Genomic DNA, 26,735 nt, shown 5'->3' on the forward strand with positions numbered 1-26,735 from the left:
GTGCTTGTCAGGCCTTTGGGAGACATTTATGCTTTAAGGTAACACTCTGGAAATGTTTTTTTTTCCTCTTGTATGTTACGAGCAATGGAATGATTCCCCCCCCCAAGGGCTGCACCTTAGTTATTTTGCTTTCTGTTCCAGCTAGCAATATCATACCCAGGGCACATAAAGGATAAATACTGCATTTTGGATACCTCCCCAGCCTGCCATTCCATTCTAATGATATAACAGATAGACCCACTGGCATCTGAGTTTCCACCCTGGCCCGACAGTTGTAAATGCCCCAATTTCAAGATAAAAAAGATTTGATTTTTGTGTCCGGACTCAGAATAAATTAGCCGTGGGTCCACACGCTACATCATAAGCAGATGCAGTCCCATAAATGAGCAGAACACGAATGAAACACGACACTTTAGATGGCGAAGGAGTAAAGCTGGAGGTTTGTTGGGGAGAATGTAGGAGAAGATAACCTCCTTTACCAGTTGCCAGAAACGGCGGGAGGGGAGCGTGGCCACCGTGAGAACAGGATCATAGAATCATAGAACCAACTGTAGAGTTAGAAGGGACCCTGTGGATCATCTAGTCCAGTGATGGCCAAACTTGGCCCTCCAGCTGTTTTGGGACTACAATTCCCATCATCCCTGACCACTGGTCCTGTTAGCCAGGGGTGATGGGATTTGTAGCCCCAAAAAAGCTGGAGGGCCAAGTTTGGCCATCACTGATCTAGCCCAATCCCTTGCAATGCAGGAATATGCAACTGTCCTATCTCATGCTCTAATCTGCATCCTTGGCATTATCAGCACCATGCTGTAACCAACTGAGCTATTTAGGATGCTGGGCTCGATGGATTGGCCTGATCCAGCAGGCTCTTAGTTTCTTAACCGCTCCCCTTTCTACCAAGCACACTTTATGATGTGTTATGAACATATGGAGGCACCCTACTTCTAGTTTAAGTGGCTTGCAGAACAGTTTTCCTGCCTCAATTTACCACCCTTAAAAATTGTGCATGACTGGCAAGCGCCCAAATGGAGTATCTCGACTGCTGGTCACGAAGACACAGATGCAAACCCCTGTCCCTATTTTTATCACTGAAATCTTAGAAGATATGCACAAATGATTGAATCAGCAGCCCACACTTTTGAGAAACCCCAGCTTTAAAATTATATAGACCTGAAAGAAGGAAAACTTGCTTCAAAAACTGGTCTAATGACTGGTGACTGCTTACAAATGGGACCTGCAAGATCTTGACTGCGAGTGTCATATGCAGGGCTTATTCGTGCTTACTTTTCTCTGCTCTGACATGAGTGTTGAAGCCTGGAACGCTGCCCGGAAAGAGTGGGGCAAAAGATAACTGTGGCTAAGTCCATAAGGGTTGGGGTGCTGGCTTAGGAACCTGGGAGACCCGAGTTCAAATCCCTGCTGAACCATGAAGCTCACGTGACCCTTGGGACAGTCACTGTCTCTCAGCCTAGCCTACCTTCTTTAGAGCAGGCAACCCCCAAACTCTGCCCTCCAGCTGTTTTGGGACTACAACTCCCATCATCCCTAGCTAACAGGACCAGTGGTCAGGGCTGATGGGAGTTGTAGTCCCAAAAGAGCTGGAGGGCTGAGTTTGGGGATGCCTGCTTTAGAGGGTAAAATTGGGGAGGGAGAAAGAAACAACTATGTAGGACACTTTGAGCGCCTTGGAGGAAAGCTGAGATAGGAATTTATTATTATTATTTTATTTTGGGGGAACGCTTGCAGCATGGAGTGCTCCTGTTCATTGTGGCAGCCAGTTGCCTGTGCCCTCCTCTCCAATAGTCCTTTCCATCCCCTCTCCCACTTGGTTTCCAGTCATTGGTTGTTTGGAGCTCCTCCCCCACCTTCGGTCCCCCCCTCCCCACCAAAAATTTGTTGTACTTCTGCAAAGCTTCATGTTTCCACAAGACTGCTAATGCATCCGTTTTGTGTGTAGATCACGGGAGGGGAACCTGTCCCCCCCCCCCAGAAGTTGTTGGGACTCCCAGATTCCTATCACCCCTGGGACTTCAAATGTGCTTTTAAAGGTACGTGGCCTATGCAGTCTTTGTTAAAGGTCCAGGTCTGGTGTTTTTGAGTCGGAATCTGGTTTCTCTTCAGATCGTATAAATCTTTCTCCTTTCCCCCCACAGCTTTTGTTACATATTTAATGCAAAACCAAAATGTAGTCTGGGCTGATATCTCCCCCCCCCCCCAACATGCCAAAAGATCTGAAAAGGTTTGCAACAGGTTGCAAAGATCTTGAATTTAAGAGGGGGAAAACACAGGTTTTAGAGCACAATTTATGACTGCACATTTTTTTTTTGTTTAGCTGTTAAGACTCCTACCAGATGGAAACTTTACTTGTCGTTTTTATGTAGTGCCACCATATTTTATTTTTATTTTTTTTAAAAAAGTGGGAAGGAGACATTGTCTCAGATATAGATGTCAGCTGCTTAATCACCTCCCAACTATGATTTCTAGGTCTGGATGTGGAGCAGGCGTTATGTAGATAAAAATATTTCCTTCGGTAAAATCCACACACTAATTTAGAACAATTTTTCGATCCAAGTTTCTTTTCTTTATTCCTTTCTTTACAGAGGAGATTAAATTCTATTTAGGCTCCTCTCTTTTTAGCTACATTAAAAGACAATTCAACATTGGCAGAAAGTTTTTTCTTCAAATGGTAAAGTTTCTTTAAGAAAAGCCTCTAGCAGCTGGTAGCCCTCCTTAGTGATAACATTTCCCCATTTCCCACCCAAATTTACAGGGAAAAGTGGGAGGATGTTCAAGGAAAGCATTGAGACACACCAATAAGAAAGGAGAGAAGCTGATTAAAATTTATCACGTCTTACGCAGAAAGCGCCATGTTTTAAATGAGGTTCCCTAATAGTACTAAAAAGATGAAGCTTGCAGTTGTTGCCAATGTTTGATACACTCAGAGTAGACCTACTGAAATCAATGGTCAGGACTAACTTTGATTCATTCAAAATAAAAAAATTCCTTCCAGTAGCACCTTAGAGACTAACTAAGTTTGTCATTGGTATGAGCTTTCGTGTGCATGCACACTTCTTCAGATACACGCACACGAAAGCTCATACCAATGACAAACTTAGTTGGTCTCTAAGGTGCTACTGGAAGGAATGTTTTTTATTTTGTTTCAGCTATGGCAGACCAAGACGGCTACCTACCTTTGATTCATTCCGTGGGTCCGAGTAGAACTTGGTTGGATACAATTCTTAGCCCCTTTTTTGCTGGAAAAGGGCTCTGCACAAGATAACTGAGAGCCTTTGTCAGTCAGATAGGATTTTACTGGTCTAGATGGACCAATGGACTGACTCAAGATAAAGCAGCTTAATGGGTCTCCTTATATTTTTACTAATGTAGCAGAGTCCACAGTAGGTAACATTATAAATGTGTTATAACACCATGACACCAGATGGTGCTGTAGAGCTAAAATCGGAACTCTGACATTTTCCATTGTAAGTTTTTAAACGGTTTTTTTCAGAGCATTTTCAGAACATTTTTTAATAGCTGTGTAGATGCAGCCTGTGTTTGCCCATATTTTTTTCAAATGCACTTAAATGCAATTTTTTAAAAAATGCACTTAAAAAGCCGTACCACGTATAACTGTACAGTGGTACCTCGGTTTATAAACACAATTGGTTCCGGAAGTCTGTACTTAACTTGAAATGTACTTAACCTGAAGCGAACTTTCCCATTGAAAGTAATGGAAAGTGGATTAATCCGTTCCAGACAGGTCCGTGGAGTACTTAAACTGAAAATACTCAAACGGAGGCGTACTTAAACCGAGGTATGACTGTACCTACTTCCTCTCTAATACAAATGAAACATGCCACAAAATCCAGGAAAGGGGAGAAGAAAGCAACATATGGTACAAAAATGATTTTATTCAGGAGTATTACATAAAATATGATTGAGACACAGTTTGGTGCTGCAATAAAGTGTAGCCAGCTGTGTGAATTAGTTAAGCCAAAAGTACATTTCATACATGTTTTGAGAGTCAATAAAGTGGTTTACATTGGATCAAACGGCTATATGATTTAAGCAGAAATTAATACATAATTATAATGGATTACTCAGCCAATGCAGTTTACACTTTGTGAGTAGCTGTGGATATAAAAAGGTATTCTTGTGTTTATTTTATAAAACATCCATTTCTGCTAGCAAAAAAGTATATAAAAGAATTGGACATGCAAAAAAATAAAATAAAATAGAATTAGAAGAATGGTGAATACAGGCGGCTTATTTGTTCTTGGCAGCTAAGGGCTTCCGGCTGATCTTCTTGGACTTATCATTGTTCTTTTTGGGTGGTTCGGGGTTCGCCTGCATGTGTCTGCCATAAAGGCTATGGAGAAACAAGGAACAGAAGGAACATGTTTAGTACCTTCCCTGAACTCAAGTGCAGCATATAAAACAATTATTACAGTACTACTATCATCATCATTATTAATTTAGTTATACCCAGCTTTTTCCCCTGATGGGAGTCAGGGAGGCTTAGTAAACAAGTGTATCGTTTTATTAAAAATTATCAGTCCTGACAACCACCTCATCCTCCATTTGTGATTGTGTTGGACATGGCTCACTGGCAATGAGCCCATTCTCCATACATCATTGTTCCATATGTATGCTGTTGTCTTGCAATATTATTATTATTATTATTATTATTATTATTATTATTATTATTAATATAATATACTCAAAGCTGCTTACAACATTGAGAAAAATACATCCCAAGGCTTGTTTATCCAATACATCCCAAGGCTTGTTTATCCATTAAACAAGGATCCAACTAGTCTGATCAAATATCTAGGCCTCAGCTGCCCCAAAGAATCACTGCCCCACTGGACACCACCATTTGGGCAGTGGTTCATCCCAGGTTTCTTGCAGTCCTTCACAAGGGGAGGCTGATGGGAAAGGGTTCGTAGTTGACACAGGCAGAGAAATTAAAGCAGAATAAACTTGTGCAGGGTGGGCGGGTGGTCAGAATGACCCATTCTGTGGACCGTGCTGGGTGTTCATAATGTTCATCAACCACGAGGAATGTGACGGCAAATTGCTGGAAACATAAATAATGCGTTGGAAGGATTTACTCCTGCTTGCTTGAACTCGGAAATGGGATTTCAAGGTCGGTTCTGTGCTGTGACACCCCCCCCCCCACCTTCTAAGTCTAAGACGAGGGTAGCCAAAGTGGTAGACTTGAGTTCCCACCATCCATGACCATAAACCATGTTGGCTGGGGCTGATAGCAGTTGCAGGCCCATCATCTGGAGGGGGACCAGGCTGGCTACTCTTGTTCTAAGACGTGATCGTATTGTGTAACATATGCCAGCAATTTGTTTGTATTAAGTTCATGTTCTATTTGTTTTTGTTGTTAAAATTTGAATAGTAATCTATCTATCTATCTATCTATCTATCTATCATCTATCTATTTTTTAAAAAACTAGTTCTGCATGCTATGACATTTCTACCACTTCGAAGCCAAAGCATAAGAGTTTTTACACAACAGTTTTGCTGAAGGAAGATCCAGGCTTCTTAAATTCTTAACCTTGGAGACATTGACAAAAATTGGGTTGAATTGGCAAGATGGAATGTCGATGTAACAGAGAGTGAACTGGCTGCGTAACCAGAATACTCGAGGGCTTGATAAAGTGACACAGAGCAATGGTGTCAGAGTCTTCTCTGCCTGCTCACACATGATGGATTGTTGCAAGAGAGCTACCAACACATCAATGCCACATTAATACAGACCCCTGATTAAATGTTGACGAAGTATCCTACAATTAAGATTGCTGGCACTCACAGGAAAGCTAAATGGACTCTAAGGCTGAGAGGATTTACACTGAACACCAGAGAGCAATTAATGGATAATTTATGAGTAATTCCTACTTAAAGCAAAATTAAAAGCCTTTGAGACAAAACAGGATACAAATGTAAACTTGCTCTGTTGACAAAGAACCTTTTGGAAGATACTCTGCATGTCAAGAAAGAAAAGCGATCCCAAAACTTTTCCTGCTCTGGCGGAAGTGATGGGAATAGCTCAAGAAAAACCCGGCACCTGTTGTATGCAAACATATTCTCAACCAAGTCTGACACACAGCCGTCAGAATGAATTACTCTTTATTCTATCTTCTTTAAAAAGCCAAATAGTCACATTCTAGAAGTAAGGGCATTGGGGAAGGGCTGTAACTCAGCTGCAGATCACATGAACTATGTTAAAAAAAATTCCATGCTCAATTCTTAGCATCTCCAGGTAGATCTGGGAGAGACCTGTTTGAGAGCTGTTGCCAATCAGTGCAGACAAGGGTTGGGAAAACCTGTGGCCCTCCAGATGTTGGGCCAAGGTTCTTGATCAGTTGGTTATGGACCGAAGATCTAGGTGGTCTTGGAGGAAACTGGTTTTCTAGATCCATTTCAATTGGGGTTTAGGCCTGATCTTGGCCCCAAAACTGCTTTGATCACCCTGTATGATGGGAGAGAGACAAGGGAAACAGTTCCCTGTCAATGCTCGTCAACTTCTCAGCAGCTTTCAATACCATCAACCATGCTATCAGAGTTGGGGGTTCAATAAGGCTTACTCCCAGGTAAGTGGGGTTAGGACTGCAGTCTCAGCGCTTCAAAGAAACAGATGAACTCCAAACATCTGTTCTTCTCAGCAAGTGTCATCATAAAGTAAACTAGTAATTATTATTATTTGCATTATTCACCAGTTACTACATAAAATGTCTCAAAGCAACTTAGAATTGCATTCCAGGCTCTCTTCGGTGAATATGCTGGCAAAGAGAGACTCTCATATGTAACCATGATAACATGGAGGCAACAATAAAAGTTATTCATTAATGATTTGCAATAACAGGATGGTAAGATAAGGATCGCAGAACAAATTCTGAGTAGGCAGCCACTTATAGTGCAGGGGACACAACTATCTAGGTTGGACTGCTTGACCCTTGAGTGTGTGTGCAAAAGCCAAGAGAACAAGCATAGAGAGGGGCATTTCTAATGATTCTATCCTCAGATATATGTATATCACAGGTGGTGCTGTGGGTTAAACCACAGAGCCTAGGGCTTGCTGATCAGAAGGTCGGCGGTTCGAATCCCTGCGATGGGGTGAGTTCCCGTTGCTTGGTCCCAGCTCCTGCCAACCTAGCAGTTCGAAAGCACGTCAAAGTGCAAGTAGATAAATAGGGACCGCTACAGCGGGAAGGTAAACGGCATTTCTGTGCGTTGCTCTGGTTCGCCAGAAGCGGCTTCGTCATGCTGGCCACATGACCTGGAAGCTGTACGCTGGCTCCCTCGGCCAATAATGCGAGATGAGCGCCGCAACCCCAGAGTCGGTCACGACTGGACCTGATGGTCAGGGGTCCTTTTACCTTTATGTGTGTGCAAGTATCAGAATCTACAGTGTGCAAAGAAACTCTGAATATTACGTATTTAAAATGTAAAAATAAAATAAAATACACTGAATCCTAACAAGTTTCCATTTGTCCTTCTTGTTAGTGCTACCAGTACATGTTCACACATTAGCTGTTGATTATATAAGGCCAAGTTAAAAGACTAGCTTGCAAATTACTCTTCCCCACAACGGCCAGTTGGTGCGGAGATGGTGATTTTTAAACGGGATGCTCTATGCAAATCTCCGCAGAGCAATAATGAGATCATAGCATAAAACCAAGATTTCATGTTCTTCAGACATCTGTAATTATGCTGTGTGGCAACTAAAAAGTTGTTGGCGCTATAATCGTAACTGATAAATGGCACGGCCTCTCTAAACAACGATGCAGCCAGACCCGCCGCATTGTGTGCAGATTCCTCATTAAGGAAAAGGGCAAATAGTTTTCTAGAGGATTTAATGTCAGTCTGAAAATACTTTTAAAAAAACACACCAAAAAACGAAACCCTCCATAAGAAGATTTTCTGGGTTTTTCTTTGCCATAGAGTCTGGTTATAAATACACTCTGCAACAGCACACAAGTGTATATAATATGCAAATCTATAAACGAAACGAAAAAAGGTATCCAAAGAAACACCGTGCAATCTCTACCCTGCCCCACTGAGGGTAACAAATGAGAACACTCTGGCTGCTACAGCAAAACTAACAATAAGGGAGAAAGATGCTCATTAAACTTCATCATTCTGTCCACTTTAATGATGCCTTTACTTAATAAAAATTCCCTGAGCAGTTGCAGGGATATTAGGCAAGGTCTTTGGTTATGTATCAGGGGCCTAAGCTGTCACTAGCAAGCCTGCAGTTCAGGAGGGGCATCCCCAGGAGGAAAGGGCAAATGCAGCCTCCTTTGTAATAAATGCAGAGAGAATCAATAACTGCAGCTTGGTACATTACTTAAGCATTTAAGAAAATAGGTGATCTGTCTAAATTAAAGTGCGAAGTGCTAAATGCTGCAATTTAAAGCATAAATCAAGAGGCCTGAAAACCTCAGACACTGAAGCTATAAATCCTTTTATTAAGGCTTATAACTTTAACAAGGGCTATTAAAGGGGCTGGAAAATGGGAAAATATTTTGAAAGTAATTCCACTCCCAGTTCAGTTCCCTTTGCGAAGCACTGAAAATGTCAACAGGCCAAAGCTTATGCCTTTTTGAAATGGTTGGGCTGAAAGGGGACCAGAGCAAACTCGACTACAAATAGATACGATGCTCTTGGGGGAAAAGCTCTACATGTTTGTGCATGAGTTAGACTGTTCCATTCAAAATCAGCTGAAACTATTATTATTAATGATTATTATCATCCCCATTATGAAAATGTGGCAATGCAAGACGCCACCTTAGAAATAGGAGGTTTATGCTTCTCTGGGAAGATGCATTCATTTCTCACTGCATGGTTAAGCCACATACTCGGTTCTGGAGAAAGTGCCGTTTTTAGGTGCTTTAGCACTATGCCCGAGTGGAATAACTTGCACAGCAGAATGAAAATTTTCCTGCAGATTTCAGAATGGAGACATTGCTGCTCTCTAGCCTGCCTCAGACTTATTTCATCACGTTGTATAGAAATAACAAAAACCGTGAAAGCACTAAATCATATATATATATATGCAACACCGGAGGGGATGGAATACATAACACATATGCAAATGTTTCTGAAGAGGCGGATAAGGCTCAAAAAGTGCAACGTTCAGTGTGCAAAAAGTCCAATGTAATAAGGTGCTAAAGTCTCTCAGGCGTCCTCGTCTGTCCTTGTTATTTCATCATGTTTGCTTGATGCCACAATATTTTGGCCTATTCTGCAATAACGCACCTATATTTTCATATTTTGAATTATGGTGCTGGAGGAGACTCTTGAGAGTCCCATGGACTGCAAGAAGATCAAACCTATCAATTCTTAAGGAAATCAGCCCTGAGTGCTCCCTGGAAGGACAGATCGTGAAGCTGAGGCTCCAATACTTTGGCCACCTCATGAGAAGAGAAGAATCCTTGGAAAAGACCCTGATGTTGGGAAAGATTGAGGGCACTAGGAGGAGGGGATGACAGAGGACGAGATGGTTGGACAGTGTTCTCAAAGCTACGAACATGAGTTTGACCAAACTGCGGGAGGCAGTGCAAGACAGGAGTGCCTGGCGTGCTATGGTCCATGGGGTCACGAAGAGTCGGACACGACTAAACGACTAAAACAAATTTTTCATCATTTGGTCTTTTACAAAAACCAAGCATGAACAGTAGTACCTCGGCTTACAAACACTTCCGGTTACAGACTCCGCAAATCCAGAAATAGTACCTTGGGTTAAGAACTTTGCTTCAGGTTGAGAACAGAAATCGTGCCATGGCGGCGCGGTGGCAGCGGGAGGCCCCATTAGCTAAAGTGGTGCTTCAGGTTAAGAACGGACCTCCGGAACGAATTAAGTTCCTAACCAGAGGTACTACTGTATTTCAAAATGGGCAGGAAGGGGGTGGCAATGTTACTGATATGCTGTGCCAGTTACGACTCTGCCTTGAGACTTCTGTGTTTAACGGGAAAGCTCAGGAGGGGAAGGGAGGGCCATATATTGCTATATTTAAAAAAGTGAAAATCCGGACACACAGGTTGTTGAGGGTTTTTTTTTTCAAAGTTGTTGAAGTTTCTGAGCTATTTTTAAGAAAAACCACCCAAAACAACACTGCCAACATAGGTTGTCGTATGTCCGGATTTTCCCAGGCATTTTAGCGATTTCCACCCGGATACTGCAGTATTCTGGCTATGTCTGGGAAATCCTGGACATATGGGGACATGGGGTTGTTGCACACTTCTCTATCACTCTCTGCAGTGCTTGAGCCCTCACACATTCTTTTGCATTCTCAAGCAGGGCTACCGCCCTCAAAAGCCTTGACTCCCCTGGTGGTTGCCTTCCAAAAACTTTGCCCACAGAGCAAAATGGGGTCTATCATTTGGTTATTTAGGTAAATGGGCAATTCTTGCGTAGCAGGGCCAGTCCACCTCTATAGTCTTGTGGCCCAGAAGAATCCGAATTACCTCTAGATGGCTGGCCCTATTATACCCACTGGTGTCACTCAGCTAGAAGAGCATCATGTGCTTTATTGTGTGGGCGAAAACCAGTCACCTGACTTCACTGTGACATCAGGCGGCAGCAAAAGTTCTAGGAGTACCCCCAAGCAGCATACCTGCTCCTTCAGAGGAAGTGTAACCCCATCAAGAGCAGGCAACCTCCTATCCATCCAGTCTAGGGAACTGCCCACCAGCAGCGGTTCAGTCTTATCTGGATTAAGCTTGTTTATTAGCTCTCATCTAGTCCATTACTGAGACAAGACAACGGTCCAGCACATCCACTGCCACACCTGCAAAAGTAAAGGAGAAGTAGAGCTGTGTGTCACCAGCATATAGCTGACAACGTACTCCCAAACTCCAGATGACCCCACTCAGTAGTTTCATGTAGATCAGGCATCCCCAAACTTCGGCCCTCCAGATGCCCTCCAGACTACAATTCCTATCTTCCCCGACCACTGGTCCTGTTATCTAGGGATCATGGGAGTTGTAGGCCAAAACATCTGGAGGGCCGCAGTTTGGGGATACCTGATGTAGATGCTAAACAGCATGAGGGATAAAATAAAACCCTGAGAACCTCACAATGAAGGCTCCACAGGGCCAAAGAGAACTCCTCCAACATCACCCTCTGGAGATGACTACCCAAGTAGGACCAGAACCACCGCAAAGTGGTGCCACCTACCCCAACTCAGACAGTTGCTCCAGAAGACTACCATGGTTGATCATATCAGAAGCGGCTGAGAGGTCAAGGAGAATTAACAGGAGCACATTTCCCCTGCCACTCTTACATCTGTCATTATACCAAAAGCAGTTTCTGTGCCAAAACCAGGCCCAAACCCTGACTGAAATCCTGATTGGATCTAGAAAAATCAGCTTGCTTCTAGGCTGCCTGGATATGGCCTGTGATGTTCTTATGTTATTGCAGGATCTCTCTTTCTCTCTTAAAAATGGACAGAAAACTGTCAAAAGTTGGAAAGCTTTTCCAATAGTATGGCTGGACGCTCTGTGCAAGGGAGAGTGCCAGCTGCAAATATAGCCCCAATTTGAGGAAGAAGGATTCTAGTTTTGCATTATATGTTCGGTGGGATTAGTGCTGCTCTCTTCCCGTTGCCATGGCCCACATTACATGAGAGTAGAAAGCCTAGAGTGTGGGATACAAAGTCATATTTACAAGCCTGAAAATACATAACAAGGGTGATTAGATATAGGCTCCAATCCCATGGTAATTCCCAGACCCAATTTTGAATTCACATTTTAAATAGCATGGCACGATGTTTCTTTGTTTGTTGTTGTTTTACATCTCACAAAACAAAAACACTCGCGAAAGCACAAGATCACCACTGAGGCCTTGTGGAGAAGAGCCTGCTAATTAGCAGCTGCTCCCATTATCTGTCCCATTATCAGTAGAGTGTCAGGGTTGTACATATGAGTAATCCGCATGACTGTGTCAAAACTGTACAGGTTGCAAAGGGGGTCCTTCCACTTATTCCTCAGCACTTTCAAAGCCAAGCAACCCACCATCAATTAAGGAATGATACAGACATTATGAAGGGCCTCAGCAATTCTTCATAACCTATCACCATGGAGGTAAGACTGATTGAGAGTTTATTCGGGTGTGACTCTCCCTCTGTGCCAGCCAATCTTTATAGTAAAACTGCAGTGAAAATGTCACTTGCTGTAATGAACACAGATCATAAGTTAAGCCTCTCGGATATTTCTCCATTAGTTCTCATAAGATTTTTCCCCCCTGCGTTTGTTACATTTTTTTCAGGAGGAGGGGTGGGGGGAATAAACATGGAACATAATCGTCTCGTTGTTACTTAAAATGATCGTGTTAAAATTGTAACTGAGCAATAAGCAAACAGAGACAGTGCCAGAGGTGTTAGCATTGCTCACGTTCCGATAGTTAGCTTTCTAGATTGTCTTAGGTCTCTAAGGGCTACATAGAAGATAATGAACTGGAACACATCAAAATTAGGAGGAATAATCAAATCATTGGGTGTACCAAGGTGATCCATCCTGAAGCTTTTATGTATCTCAGTGTGTTCATGGAGCATACTTGTAGTGCCAGCCCACCCTATATTTCGCTAGCACAATTCAAAGTGTTGGTGCTGACCTTTAAAGCCCTAAATGACCTTGGCCCTGTATCTGAAGGAGCATCTCCACTCCCATTGTTCAGCCCAGACACTCAGATCCAGCTCTGAGGGCCTTTTGGTGGTTCCCTCATTGCACGGTTACAGGGAACCAGGCAGAGGGCCTTCTTGGAAGTTGCACCTGCCCTGTCAAGGTGATATATAACTATACAAGGGTGGCGCTGTGGTCTAAACCACTGAGCCTCTTGGGCTTGCTGATCGGAAGGTCGGCGGTTCGAATCCCCGCGACGGGGTGAGCTCCCGTTGCTCTGTCCCAGCTCCTGCCAACCTAGCAGTTCGAAAGCATGCCAGTGCAAGTAGATAAATAGGTACCACTGTGGCGGGACGGTAAACAGCATTTCTGTGCACTCATCATAGTCCTCTGTGTGCCAGTAGCAGTTGAGTCATGCTGGCCGCATGACCTGGAAAGCTGCCTGTGGACAAATGCCCGCTCCCTCGGCCTGAAAGTGAGATGAGCGCTGGAACCCCATAGTCACCTTTGACTGGACTTAACCGTCCAGGGGTACTTTACCTTTTTATAACTATACAACTTTTAGAAGACCTCTGAAGGCAGCCCAGTATAGGGAATGCCGTATTTAATGTTTGATGTTTCATTGTGGTTTTATAATTGCTGAAAGCTGCCCAGAGTGGCTGTGGCAACCCAGTCAGATGGGCGGCATAATAATCATAATCTATTACTTATATGCCACCCAAACCATGTGTAGGTGCTGTGGTTCACCAGAGTCAGGGATGAAAATGGGATGCTTGTATAAGAAACCCTGTGGCATGGATTTGCCTTTCCCCAAGACTGTTTCCTCTATCGCAGGCCTATGTGATAAAGAGTTAAGTTGGGAGTGACAGGATCTCCTATGCATTGACACTCATGAATGTAACACAGGTGTAAGGCACTCAAACAGTGTCAGTTGCAGTGTTTGGATGTCATGGTAAGCCATACATAATGGTTTAGCACACACATGCCCAGTGTTCTCACTTGGTTCCTCCCTACTCCCAGAGTTCTCAGATTCAGACAGGAGGGGGCATTATAAACCTGGATCCTTGTGCCAAAGCCAATGTCTGACAGGAGGAGGGAGGGGAGCCTGGCCCCAGCACTCATTCATAAACCGTGCTTTGTGAAGTCTCAAGTGTTCATCCTAGCTGGGTCAGTGTACGTTCTTCTTACCTGGCTATTTTATCTGTTCATTTATACTGTCACTGAAAAGTATTACTATCCAATTCCCTTGGCTGAATGCTTGAGAACCACTTGCTGTGGTTTACTGTTGGTAACCCTGAAAGCTTTGGTACATAAAAGAGTTTTATATCTGTTCTTCTAATGCAGGGATATTGATTAATCATACAAGTTAAATATGTGTTGCAGCTTCAGGTAGAAGGAATGTTTCTGCTCATATATATATAGGTGCACAGGAATACCAAATGTTTCTCATATGTCTGCCAACGCATTTAACTAATCCTACAAAAAGAGAGAGAGACAGGGACCCTTGATGTGTTCATCTGCTGATTGATGATCATAGAGAGTAGAGACCCAAGCATGAAATCTTAATGCAAAGACATTTCAAACTGCAGCCAAATCACTAGGGAAAGACAGTCAAACAACTTAATTCTGCAAAGTTTGTGACAACGTTATCGACTTTAAGAATTGGTCCTGGTTTTTCCTACTTTAACTGTCTGCCGATGCTCAAATATTTACTACTGTGCAACACCTCACACTGACACTCCGTAACATCAATTCCTATTTTATCTTAACTTGAATTAAAACATAAATGCTCACAGGCTGTATTTTTTAAGCAAGGTACATGCAGTATATTTTCCTTCCCAGGGTGGTTTAGCACCAAACACACCTGCTACTATGATATAAAATCATTTTATATTGAATGTCCACTAGGCTACAAAATTGCCATGTAAAGTTCATATATTTTTTTAAAATACTCTCTTCAAGCTTGGAGAAAAAGCAGTGAAAGGGGCTGGAATCACAGATATGCTTATTTGGAATCAAATTCCAGTGAAATCCATAATACTTATTTCCATTTAACTTTGCTTCTGATCAGGACCCAGCAAGGACAAATTCTCAACACATAGAAAAATTTGAATATATATTTCTGATACATTGAGCTGTTGATGCCTTTGATTATTTGGCTGCATCTACTTCAAATTCTGTATTTAATTAAAACTGGTACAGACGGTCCCTGCATCGTTAGAGTTTGAGAATAGCAGATGCAAAACAGGCAAGGTGATATCATTTATTGGAGCAACCTCAAGTATTTCTTATAATCAGGTATATAAGTGAAGATGAGTATACAGTTTATGTAACTAACCGCAACACATTTCCCCCCACTTGCAGCACAATATGCATTATTTTCAACTGGGAACTAACACCTTATCAGAGTAACTGAAAATGTAAATACCCCAATCTAATCATGTCTTGTAAATTGCAGTGGCTTTGATAGCCACCAGGGCATCAGCCACTTCCATGCAAATGCACCTATGTGGTCCTTGCAGAATTCTCATCTCCACCAAAGACGCTCATCCCTATCACAAAAGGTAGCTAAGCAGCCACGCCTTTTAAAAATGTGTTAATTTTGGCTGTGGAAATATATACAAAAAAATAATAATCTCCCAATACAAATAAAAACAACTTCCAGATTTCAAAGCGCACCAGATATTTCCACTTGGCTTACAAATGCTAGAACTCAGGAAGAGGTATTATTGATTGGTAATGAGCTTCCACTGAGATTGAATTAGCTGATAAGTGACTTGATGTTCATTACTGTCATCCCCAACGATAGGTTCAGATAATGGCATTGGCAGCTGCTGCTGCTTGCTGGCGTGAGGTCCAAGGCAGACATTGAACTGGAGCTTAGAAGGCAAAAGGAGCCTCACTTACTTCTTTTTGAGTAATCCCTTTTGCGATCTTGGGCAGTGAGCAGAGCACATGTACTGCAGACGGAAGGGCCCTTGGCTTCTCCAAAAAGGACTTGGTAGCAGCAGACCTCTCTCTACTAGGGTCACCAAAGAGCTGCCGCCAGTCAGAGTCTGCAATATTGAGCTAGATGGACCTGGTCCAAGCCCACTTCTTCTGTTCATATGCTGAGGCACTTCCTTTCCTTTCTGTGGTTCTTTATTACAGTAATATATGGAGCTTGTTTGTTTGTTTAGTCGTTTAGTCGTGTCCGACTCTTCGTGACCCCATGGACCAGGCACTCCTGTCTTCCACTGCCTCCCGCAGTTTGCTCAGACGCATGTTCGTAGCTTCGAGAACACTGTCCAACCATCTCATCCTCTGTTGTCCCCTTCTCCTTGTGCCCTCAATCTTTCCTAGAATCAGGGTCTTTTCCAGGGAGTCTTCTCTTCTCATGAGGTGGCCAAAGTATTGGAGCCTCAGCTTCACGATCTGTCCTTCCAGTGAGCGCTCAGGGCTGATTTCCTTCAGAATGGATAGGTTTGATCTTCTTGCAGTCCATGGGACTCTCAAGAGTCTCCTCCAGCACCATAATTCAAAAGCATCAATTCTTCGGCGATCAGCCTTCTTTATGGTCCAGCTCTCACTTCCATACATCACTACTGGGAAAACCATAGCTTTATATATGAAGCATAGATGCTTTAAAATGTCTAAAAGGCACCCCTGCCTTCAGCTGCTTTTGACTCACTATGGAGAAAAGGATCAGCCCTCTGTTGCGAGACTGCATCTCTCATCATGCCAAGACATTGGCCACACTGGCTGGGCCTGATGCGAACTGGAGTCCAACAATGTCCGGAAGCCACACCCCTGCTTTAGCATGTCCACAAAGGTGTTGGACAAAGTTAAGCAGCAGGTGGAAACCAATTCCAGGTTTCCAGCTGCAGTCATTGCTGGTGCCCTTCCGCCAGCCTGTCAAAGTGTGTTATTTGGAGGCTCATGCGCTACAATCAGCGCATAAGCCCATAAGATGCCACACTGGAGCTCTTGCACTGTTTGAAAGCATTACTATCAGACTGTGTATACATATAAAGTGACAATTTGATTAAAGGCCCACAAATGGTGGATGCTCCCTCTCCCTAAATTACTATTCAGAGTGCTTTCAGCACTTAAACAAGGCTGAATCCTATGTATACATATACACACATATATACAGATACTCCTTTTGACTATCAATAAAACCTGCTGTCATCTGATATCTCTCAATATCACTCACAGCTAAGGGTGGTCATGTGCAGCACAATATCCCCATGTGCTATAACCTTATGCCATAATCTTAGGTTTGGGGAATTCTGTGTCCCGTGATGCACAGCTATCTGAACTGAAGGAGATACAAACGGACAATGTCAGCTGAACACATAAAATACGGTGACTCAGTGAAAAGGATAATAAGATATCATCTCATTGAATAGAAAAAAGGAGGATATTAGATAGCCTTAAGAATGATGGATAGGCTTCAGCTAGAGGGGAAATTTCAGCTAGATGCATGGCGATCTGAAACAGATCTGAAAAATGTTTACAGCCTTCAGATGAAAGTCTGATACTGTATTGTGGCAAAGGCATTCATTAAATCGCTTGGGCCAGACAACAGCAGGAGGCATTTCAACCTGTGCCACTTACGCACACACACACACAGAGGGAGAGAGAGAGAAAGAGAGAAAGAAAGAAAGAAAGAGTGAGCGCAATGTGAACACGAAATAAGTGGGACCCCAAAAGGCAAATTTTCACTAAAATAAAACATCAGTGGAACATGCTGAGGACCACACAAGGATTAATCGTCCCTTTACTTTACTAACCTTCAAAACTCAGCTTAACTATCAAAGTAGCTGCAGACGACAGTTTGGAAGCTTCAGCTGGGGCAGAGATGTGTGTGCAGAGCTAAATGGCAACATGAGAACAGGCCTTCTCTGCAGTGGCTCCCCATCTGTGGAATGCTCTCCCAATGGAAGTTTGCCTGGTGCCTTCATTACACACCTTTAGGTGCCAGGCAAAAACATTCATTTTAAACCAGGCCTTTGGTTGATCTGTTTGACATCCTATACCCTTTTAAAATGTGGCTCTGTGTGTGTGTGTGTGTGTTATCGGGTTGTTGTTTTTATTCTGATTATATATGTTGTGATCTTTTCTGTGAACCGCCCTGAGAACTCTGGGTATAGGGCGGTATATAAACTCAATCAATCAATCATAATAAATGCTTGACAAGTATGAGGTGGGTGCTTGCTCCCATATGCAACTGAGTGTGCAATGACCGTACCACCCACTGGCTTTGGAGGATTACCAAATGTCAGTGCGGTCCTCAGGTTGCATGTGATTGCTTACTATGGCATTGTGTTCGCATCCTGCTCTTCTGTACATTAGGGGTAAAAATAACCAACAAAAAATTATTATGTGAACTAGAGGGCCAAATTTACCCCCCCCCCCGGCCAAACCTTATTTTTCCATAAGACTGCATCTACAACTGCATGAAGGAAGAAATGAGGATTGTGAACCAGGCAATGCTACGGTAGGAGTCAAGTGGCAGCCTGTTCTGTGATCACAGCCATCTGTTGAAGTAACAAGAATCACAATTGCTCTCTTAGCTGGTTACACACACACATTGGTCAGTGTATTTTAAATACGGTAACTGAGTAGCATGAATGGTATTGAGACTGTAGATGAGGTCTGGGGGAATGTAGCACTGTTCAGACTACTTATATTTAAAACAATTAAAAAATTACAACCAATGATGAGCTAAAAACCAGATAGAGACACATGTTAACATTTCACATGTCTGGATAGGCTCGACTAAGTGACTTGGAAGGGTCAGCTCTTAACGGTCTAGGGGTTGTAATTGTTTTTCCCTGTAACTGAGATGCTCTACTGTGCTTATCTGTTGTTGGTATTTATTGTTTGCAAGCCACTTTTGGAATTCATACGAATGGAAAGCAGCATAGAAATACAAACAACGAAGCAGAGCATTCAACCTCTCCAATCAGTAGTGTGCTTGTGCATACAGTCATGTAGAAATAGGTAGGGGGGGGAGAGCTTGCATGTGTGAGCCGCACTCTGACCCTCACTACACTCTGCATCTGGTGAATCAAGTTTAGCCCCTCTTAAGTGATGGAGAAAGAACTAAAAAGAGCTTTGATATTATGTGGGAAGTCAAGTCTGAGGGGATGAAAGAAAGCCTGAGTTTAGGGTCAAATAAGTCCAATACTTTGGACACCTCATGAGAAGAGAAGACTCCCTGGAAAAGACCCTGATGTTGGGAAAGATGGAGGGCACTAGGAGAAGGGGACGACAGAGGACGAGATGGTTGGACAGTGTTCTCGAAGCTACAAACATGAGTTTGACCAAACTGCGGGAGGCAGTGGAAGACAGGAGTGCCTGGCGTGCTCTGGTCCATGGGGTTACGAAGAGTCGGACACGACTAAACAACAACAACAACAACAACAACAAAGTAAGGGCCAGGCAGAAGTTAGATCGTGATCTTCTGGCAGATCTCTGCATGATTTACAGTAGATCACCAACAGTTGTATACCCAACTGTTCCACAATAGCAACAACTCCCCCCCCCCCCCCCGCAAAAAAAAGGCTGCTGAAACAACCACAAAAACTTGGAGAAACCCTTTAATGGATTTTTGTGTGAAATGGATTTAATTTAATGGATTTTTGATACTGAAAACAATTGCCCAGATTGAAATGAACTCAGAAGTGTCCTTCCTCTTAATTCTAAATGTATGCTCACCTGCCGTTCTAAGCTATTATATCGTACCTGCCTCCAGTTGATGGACTTCAGAGTACTTTGGGAAAAAACAAAGGATGGTATTCAACCAAATTTTACTCAGGGTAGACATATCAAAATTCATGAACATGACTAAGTTAAGTCCATTAATTTCAGTGGTTCTATTCTGAGCAAGATTTGGTTGACTACCACCCAGAGTATGAGCGATGAGCTCGACGTATGTTTATCCTCTCTATAAAGGAGGGTGTTCATAGCGCTCGTAGTGTTATATGGTCCGTGGTTTCATAAAGTCACAAAAAAGGGAAATAATGGTTTACAATCTTTCTCAGGGAAGCCTTCAAATAGAATAGCAGTTTCCTTACCACATGCACACACACACACACACACACACACACACACACACACACACACACACAACATATAATGCCGCCAACATCCACCAAGCAATATTACCAATAGGTTAAGAGCATTTATCCTTAGCTTTATAAAATTGCTTTAATGGTACTTAATATGGAAAACAAATAAGGACTACAGCTAGGTGCAGTGAAAAAAAAGAGAGAGCATTGTTTTATGCATTCGTATTTCCTTTACATTATTTATAGGTCCCGGAAAGTAAGGTATTTTACATAACACTAATGTAAAATCTGAAATAGTGGGAAAGCGTTCGGACAATAATATGTGGGGTAATATTACACACACACACAGAGAGAAAGAGAGAGATGTAAGCTATAAAACAACAGTAAGGCTGCAATCTTAATGTTTGCTTATGCATTGAACACAACGAGACTTACTTCTGAGTGACGGTGCACAGATTTACAGTGAACTGGCCTCACCAACAGAACTGAGTATTTTCTCCACGCTACTGATGCCAAGGCTCAGCAGCCTAACCCTGTCCTACACATTTTTACCTAGGAATAAATCCTACCAGAGGTGCCAACTTCCGAGGGAGAATGGGGGAGGCCAACATTGTGTGACGTCAGGACAAGCCAGGGGGAGGAGCCAAATGTGGCTGCAGCTTCAATGGCTGGCGACTCCTCCTCCTCCTCCTGCCACCGCTACCTGCCAAGGGCAGCTTTCCTGTTTCTTCCCCTCCGAAGCATTGGGAGGAGGAGCCGGCCATTGAAGCTGTGCCACGTTCAGCTCCCCACTCAGCCTCCTCTGCCCCCTTTGAACATTGGAGGGCCCCCAAAGGGCTCGGCCCCTAGGAGATGGCGCCCCTGAATCCCACTAGTTCTGTGGGACGTAGGCTTGTTCACACGGTACCTTTAAAGATCATTTGAAGCGTGTTCTTTCCCTCAATTAATTATGGGCCCTGAAGTTTGCCCCTCACAGAGCTGCAGCAATCCTTAACAAACTACAGTACCCAGAATTCTTTGAGGGGGAAAAGATGTGCTTTAAAGGGATACTGAGCACACTGCTCTAGGTTCTAGTAAGCATGCTCTTCAGTCTAGACCAGGCATCCCCAAACTTGGCCCTCCAGATGTTTTGGGACTACAACTCCAATTATCCCTAGCCAACAGGACAACCAGTGGTCAGGGATGATGGGAATTGTAGTCCCAAAACATCTGGAGGGCAGAGTTTGGGGATGCCTGATCTAGACTAACAGAGGGCAAACAAACCACTATGTCCTACATACAGCCCAATCTGATGAAAGCTTACTCAGAGCTCCCCTTGCCCCCATGAAATCCGGCTGTCATGCTGAGAATATTTTGGTTTCGTTGAGGCTCTGGGTGGTAGCAGCAGAAGGAAAGTGTACTCATAACGGATCAGAAATTTATTTACTAAAGTTATATCACACCCTTCCTTCCAAAAGGAGTCCAGGGTGGCAAATATGCCCGTGATTAAAATTGTATATATTAAAAAAAAATGTATATTGGGTTTAGACATGTAATGGCTATGCTTAATACTTGGTTTCTAATCTTTTCTGTTAATATTGTTTGTAACATGCCCTAGGCCTTAGGGCAGGGGTCAGCAAACTTTTTCAGCAGGGTGCCTGTCCACTGTCCCTCAGACCTTGTGGGGGGCCGAACTATATTTTGAAAAAAAAAATGAATGAATTCCTATGCCCCCAAATAACCCAGAGATGCATTTTAAATATAAGGACACATTCTACTCACGTAAAAACACCAGGCAGGCCCCACAAATAACCCAGAGATGCATTTTAAATAAAAGGACACATTCTACTCATGTAAAAACATGCTGATTCCTGGACCATCCGTGGGCTGGATTGAGAAGGCGATTGGGCTGCATCCGGCCCCCGGGCCTTAGTTTGGGGACCCTGCCTTAGGGTGAAGGCTCAAATTCAATAATAAATAAATAGAAAGTAAACCCACTAAGTTCAACTGGAACTGACTTGCATTAGATATTGGACTGCACTGTTGACATCGCTTGGAAAAGAAACAGTCAGGCCCCCACCCATCTTGGTGGATAATTTCTGGGCTTCTCTGAATAGGAGGATATGTAGCTGTAGCAAAACTTGAATGGTTTGATAGTCAAGCATTTAACACAGGCTGATGCAGTGTATAAGTTATTTTTACTACCATAAGCAACTGAAAGTTTTATGTTATCCAAAAGAAATTGGGGTGGAGGTGGGGGAGAGAAACACCTGTAAATGCTCATTCTTCAAGTCTGCATTTGATACTTTCTATGAGCAGATAAATTTTCAGTGTCACCGTTCCTGAGTTTTGCTGCTATTTTTATTTCCAACTTGACAGAATATTCAAAGCTGACAAATGTGGTAGAACAGACAAAATTATTAAAAGCTTCAATTTACAGCAAACAGTTGACAGTTTACTTTTGCAGCTCATAAAGCAAAAACCTTGGAGATGTAAATACACAGGTATTTCCATGGTAAGGTAGAGGTAGCATGCCTCAGAGAGGTTTTGAGATGGTGTTCACGAAGCATTTCAAATGAAAAGAACACCTCAAAACATATACTGTACATTCTTTCTAGCATACCTTGTAAAGGTAAAGGTAAAGGGGCCCCTGACCATCAGGTCCAGTCGTGTCCGACTCTGGGGTTGCGGCGCTCATCTCGCTCTATAGGCCGAGGGAGCCTGCGTTTGTCCGCAGACAGCTTCCTGGTCATGTGGCCAGCATGACAAAGCTGCTTCTGGCGAACCAGAGCAGCGCACGGAAATGCTGTTTACCTTTCTATTGTAAAAGCCAATTCTTGTAAGGTCACCAATTTAAGCTGCATTTTAACTCTTCACGGTCGGAATTGGGGGGGGGGATGTGGCTTATATTCAGGCCAATACGGTAAAGCCTGCTCTAGCCCGAGTCGAACAATTGTTCCAGCTAGCCCAGTACTGCTTACACAGACTGGCAGCATTTCTCTGGGGCCTTTCCCAGGCAAATCTGTAGGGACTGATCCAGGGACCTCCTGCATTCAAAGCAGATGATATACCACTGAGCTTTCACCCTTCCCCTTCTTCTGCACATGTCTTTAGAAACTACATACCTCACACAGTTGGCAGACCTTGGGACCTCAAATTTCTGTGGCACCCTGTGCAACATCAAAATTCAGCACCCCCTCGCTTCTCATTCTACCTCATAGTTGTGGTGCCCCCCCCAAAAAAACCCTGGTTGCGCACCCCTCAATTCGCCTCCACCCCTCACTCTGAGTGTTTTGATGTTATCCAAGTACTGGAACCATTTTGTTCAACAGTGTTCACAACATTCTCAGAAATGCGATCCTCAAAATTCTTGGAATATGCTCATATTCAACTAACAAGATGCTTTTAAGCAATTAGCTGTGAATTCCACAGTGTGCTCTATAAAAATAGGAAGAAGCTAAATGCGAAGTGCTTAACACAAACATACCCTGCTAACTGCATCCCCTGTTGCTGGTGCTATCCAGCACCAGGCGTGTTGCTAAATCCTCTGAGCGAAAGGGAGGGAGAATCTGGCAATGTATTTATGGTATGATATGGGATGGGGGGTTTGAAATCAATCATCAAGCATTTATAACTGATCAGCAAAAAGGATGGAAGAAAACACAAGAAAAGGACAGAGGGCAGAATAGAGATGGACAGACAAAGTTCTCCTGCAAGGAAGTGAAAGGAAGCAGACGGTGAAGATTTTCATGCTAGAAGCAGTTTTGCTCATCTACAAAGACTAAACCACAATTCCTAACAAACAAGGTAATAAATTGGTTGGTATTTTAAACTTGTCAAGAAAATAATTCAGCTAGACCTTTTGCGGATTGACCATAATTCACATTTATTTGCAGCTTTGAAGCAAAGGACAAGGTATTGGGATAATAAAGGTGGCGCTGAAACACAAGTGAATAATCAAACAAAAATGACAAAAAAGCCGAAGTAGTGATTTGCATAAGTTCATATTGGAGAGATGGCCGAGAACCTCAAGTTTCACTGACTGCAGCAATAATTCTGAATGCAAACCAGATTCTGCCAGGTTCTCACTAAATTCTGTCAGGTTCCACACCCTCTTAGTCTTTTAGCCAGACAGGGGGAACTTATGGTGCTTGAGATAGTACTGAACTACAACTCCCATCAGCCCCAGAAAGCATTGCCAATGGCCAGGGATGACAGGAGTTTTAGTTTAGCAACATCTGGAGGTCCACACCTACTTTAAGTGAAACTTATTTCCTAAGGCAGCCTTTCTCAACCCTGGGTCCCCAGATGTTATTGGGACTAGAAACTCAATCACTCCAGTACTGCTAGCTGGGGATGATGTGAGTTGTAGTCCAACAACATCTGGGGACTCAAGGTTGAGAAAGGCTGCACTAGGGGCTCTGATGCGTAATATAAACTGGGATCATAAACAGGGGCTGCTATGCCTGGATCTGCTGAATTCTTACTATTGGTTTTTTACTATTGTGCCCTGCTTTTGCGGGTAGTGTTATAAGTGTATAGTTACAATGGTTTTATATTCCATTTGGTTTTGTATTTTAACTTACTTTATGAGCAGCTTTGCGGCGCGTGTGCTCGCAAAGCAGATTATACATCTTTTAAATGAATGCAAACATCCCACCAGCTTTGTTTTATTCAAATGGTCAACTGTGTAGCTTATTCTACGTTGTATCTAGTGCAGCACAGCTTGGTGGCAGAATACATGCTTTGCATGCAAAAAGGTCCCAGGTTCAAATCCTGATGTCTCCAGGTAGGGCTGGGAAGAAACCTTGCCTGAAACCCTGGAAAGCCACTGGCAGTCAGAGTTGACTCTACCAAGGTGGATGGACTTGTTCCTAAAAGGGTGCTTTTAAGGGCTACCTCCTCTCACACTGAGTCCCCCTATGCTCCCAGAAAAATCCACTTGAGGGTTATGAAACTCTCCAGAATAGAACAGAATACAGGGGCTTCAGAGGAAAAATCAATGTAACGCAGGGTGGTTTGAGCTTACAGAAATGCCTTTCTGATCATGCAAGTCACATTTGGGATCCAACCCCATATTTTGACTACTGAAATTTGGAATTTTGTATTGCCTTGGGCACCAGGGTGTTTTGGATCCGTTCTGGCAGCAAGGGCTGTTCTGAATCAGGCAGCAGCGAAAAACTGCAGTTCAGTTTTAAATGTTTCTTCTGATCAATAAAAACTAGTACCAGTGAGTAAGATATATATGCATGTGTTGTGTGTGTTTTAATAAAAGCCTGGTTCCCACACAGAGGAAAGATATGTACATTTTTAGAGAGCTTCAACTCTGAACTGAATCGCCTCTCAGTCCTCAAGAGACTTTTCTGTCAGTATAACAAGCTCGAAAACAAAATATGAACGACAAGTGCAGATAGTTAGCTGATTGAGAACACAGAGTGAAAAGTAACCATATTAATCTCTTTCTTCCCAGAGATTGTGCAACTCCCAGGCAGAAATATCGATCCTGACCTAGTCTGCAGCAGCATGGATTTATAATCAGTGTTCCAAATATAAGTTGGAGAAATTTGTTCCAAAATGACAGCTTTTATCTCTTTCCCTCTAAATTTATCTTAGTTGGGTTCCTAATGAAAGGTCATCGTTGTTAAAGAATTTTTCCTTGGTGACCAGGAGGGTGTACAATCTTGTTACAACATCAACAAGCCTGAAACTGACATCAGAAATATTGTCTGGTCACTTCTTGCTACAGCACACGGGACTCGTTCCAAAGGGATTGGATTTGTTATGTCTGCAGCAGCAAAATACAACAAAATTCCATCATAAAGATGGAAAAATTATGATGGCATTAACTATGGGGTGGGGACTACAAGTCTGCTTCATCAGATGCATGAAATGTAACCCAGTTACAGGAATATACAGTATAAGATTGTGGTTGTGGGGGTGAGACTGCGAATGGTGAGGTCAGAGGGAAATGAAATGCAGAAAGCAGTGATAATTATGATATTAAACAGTTGCCATTCTTAAAACAGATGTTGGACAATTGCATGCAGTCTCTGGCAGTGTGCAAGTTTAGATTCTTTCCCAAAAGAAACGTAGCTGAGGTCAAGCATTACTCATTAATGAATTCCCTGCAAAGTTCCCCCATATGTATTTACCTAGCAATTCACTCTAGAGCAATGGTTCTGAAACAATTTTTCTGATGGACCATTGGAAAACTGGCAAGGGTCTTGTGTCGACCCCTTAATGATTTTTCTGCCTGTGGCAGTAATGGTAATGTGTTGTGCTGTATTATTTTTATTGCGATTTTTTTTACTTCTTCTGTTTCTTATATACATAGTATTTCACTGTGTTACAATTTGAATTTCACAGAATTCAAATTGCAATGCAATGAAATACCACGCAAAAAATAAAAGGAGCAATAGCAACACAATTAAAAACAAGTATGAAGCTTTAATGCGAAGGATGTGCTATCTCCCATCTCCCATGCTGTGGACCATTAAATGAAGCTGCCAGACCACTGGTGGTCCTTGGAGTTTAAGAACCCCACATCTAGTGTAACCTACATGGAACTGGCCGCAGGGAGACTGGAGAAACAGGGAAAGAAAATGGGATTAGGGATTTGGGGAGGAAGGAATGCTGACCAACCAACTCGAGGGAAGCACAGAAACGTTCTGCACATGTGCACATCCTTATGAGGTGTGTATGGGGAGTGGCAGTGGAGAAGCTGATTATTTTGCTTATGCACCACAATAACTGGTAGCTGGGCCCAAGTTCAAAGTCCATTAGGTTTAATTTGCAGCGTTTAGCTGAAACTTCTGTTTGTAAGAGCAAAAGGCAAACAAGCATTGGGCACTCCTATAGGACTAATTGCAGGATTTGATAATTTCCTATCTAGGCCTATCTAGTCCAGTACTCTTGCTCTCATAGTGGCCAACAACACACCTATGGGAAGCTTGCAAGCAGTCATCTTGGCATTTTCATACACTCATTAAACATATTAATGTTTAATAGATTATTTTATTTCATTTTTCTGTTGTAAGCCGCCCAGAATGGCTGGGGAAACCC

General features: G+C 42.9%; 1 protein-coding gene across 1 annotated transcript in view; it reads right to left on the bottom strand.

Moving 5' to 3' along the window:
* Positions 1-3,891: 3,891 nt before the first annotated feature.
* Positions 3,892-26,735, bottom strand: part of RSU1 (Ras suppressor protein 1) — a 66,699-nt gene continuing 43,855 nt past the window's right edge. The window contains exon 9 of the mRNA XM_035129135.2: positions 3,892-4,369. Within this exon, the coding sequence (XP_034985026.1) occupies positions 4,267-4,369 (103 nt within the window). The 3' untranslated portion in view covers positions 3,892-4,266. The remainder of the gene's footprint in view (positions 4,370-26,735) is intronic.

The sequence above is a fragment of the Zootoca vivipara genome, chromosome 12, assembly GCF_963506605.1.
Source record: "Zootoca vivipara chromosome 12, rZooViv1.1, whole genome shotgun sequence".
Classification (NCBI taxonomy): domain Eukaryota; kingdom Metazoa; phylum Chordata; class Lepidosauria; order Squamata; family Lacertidae; genus Zootoca; species Zootoca vivipara.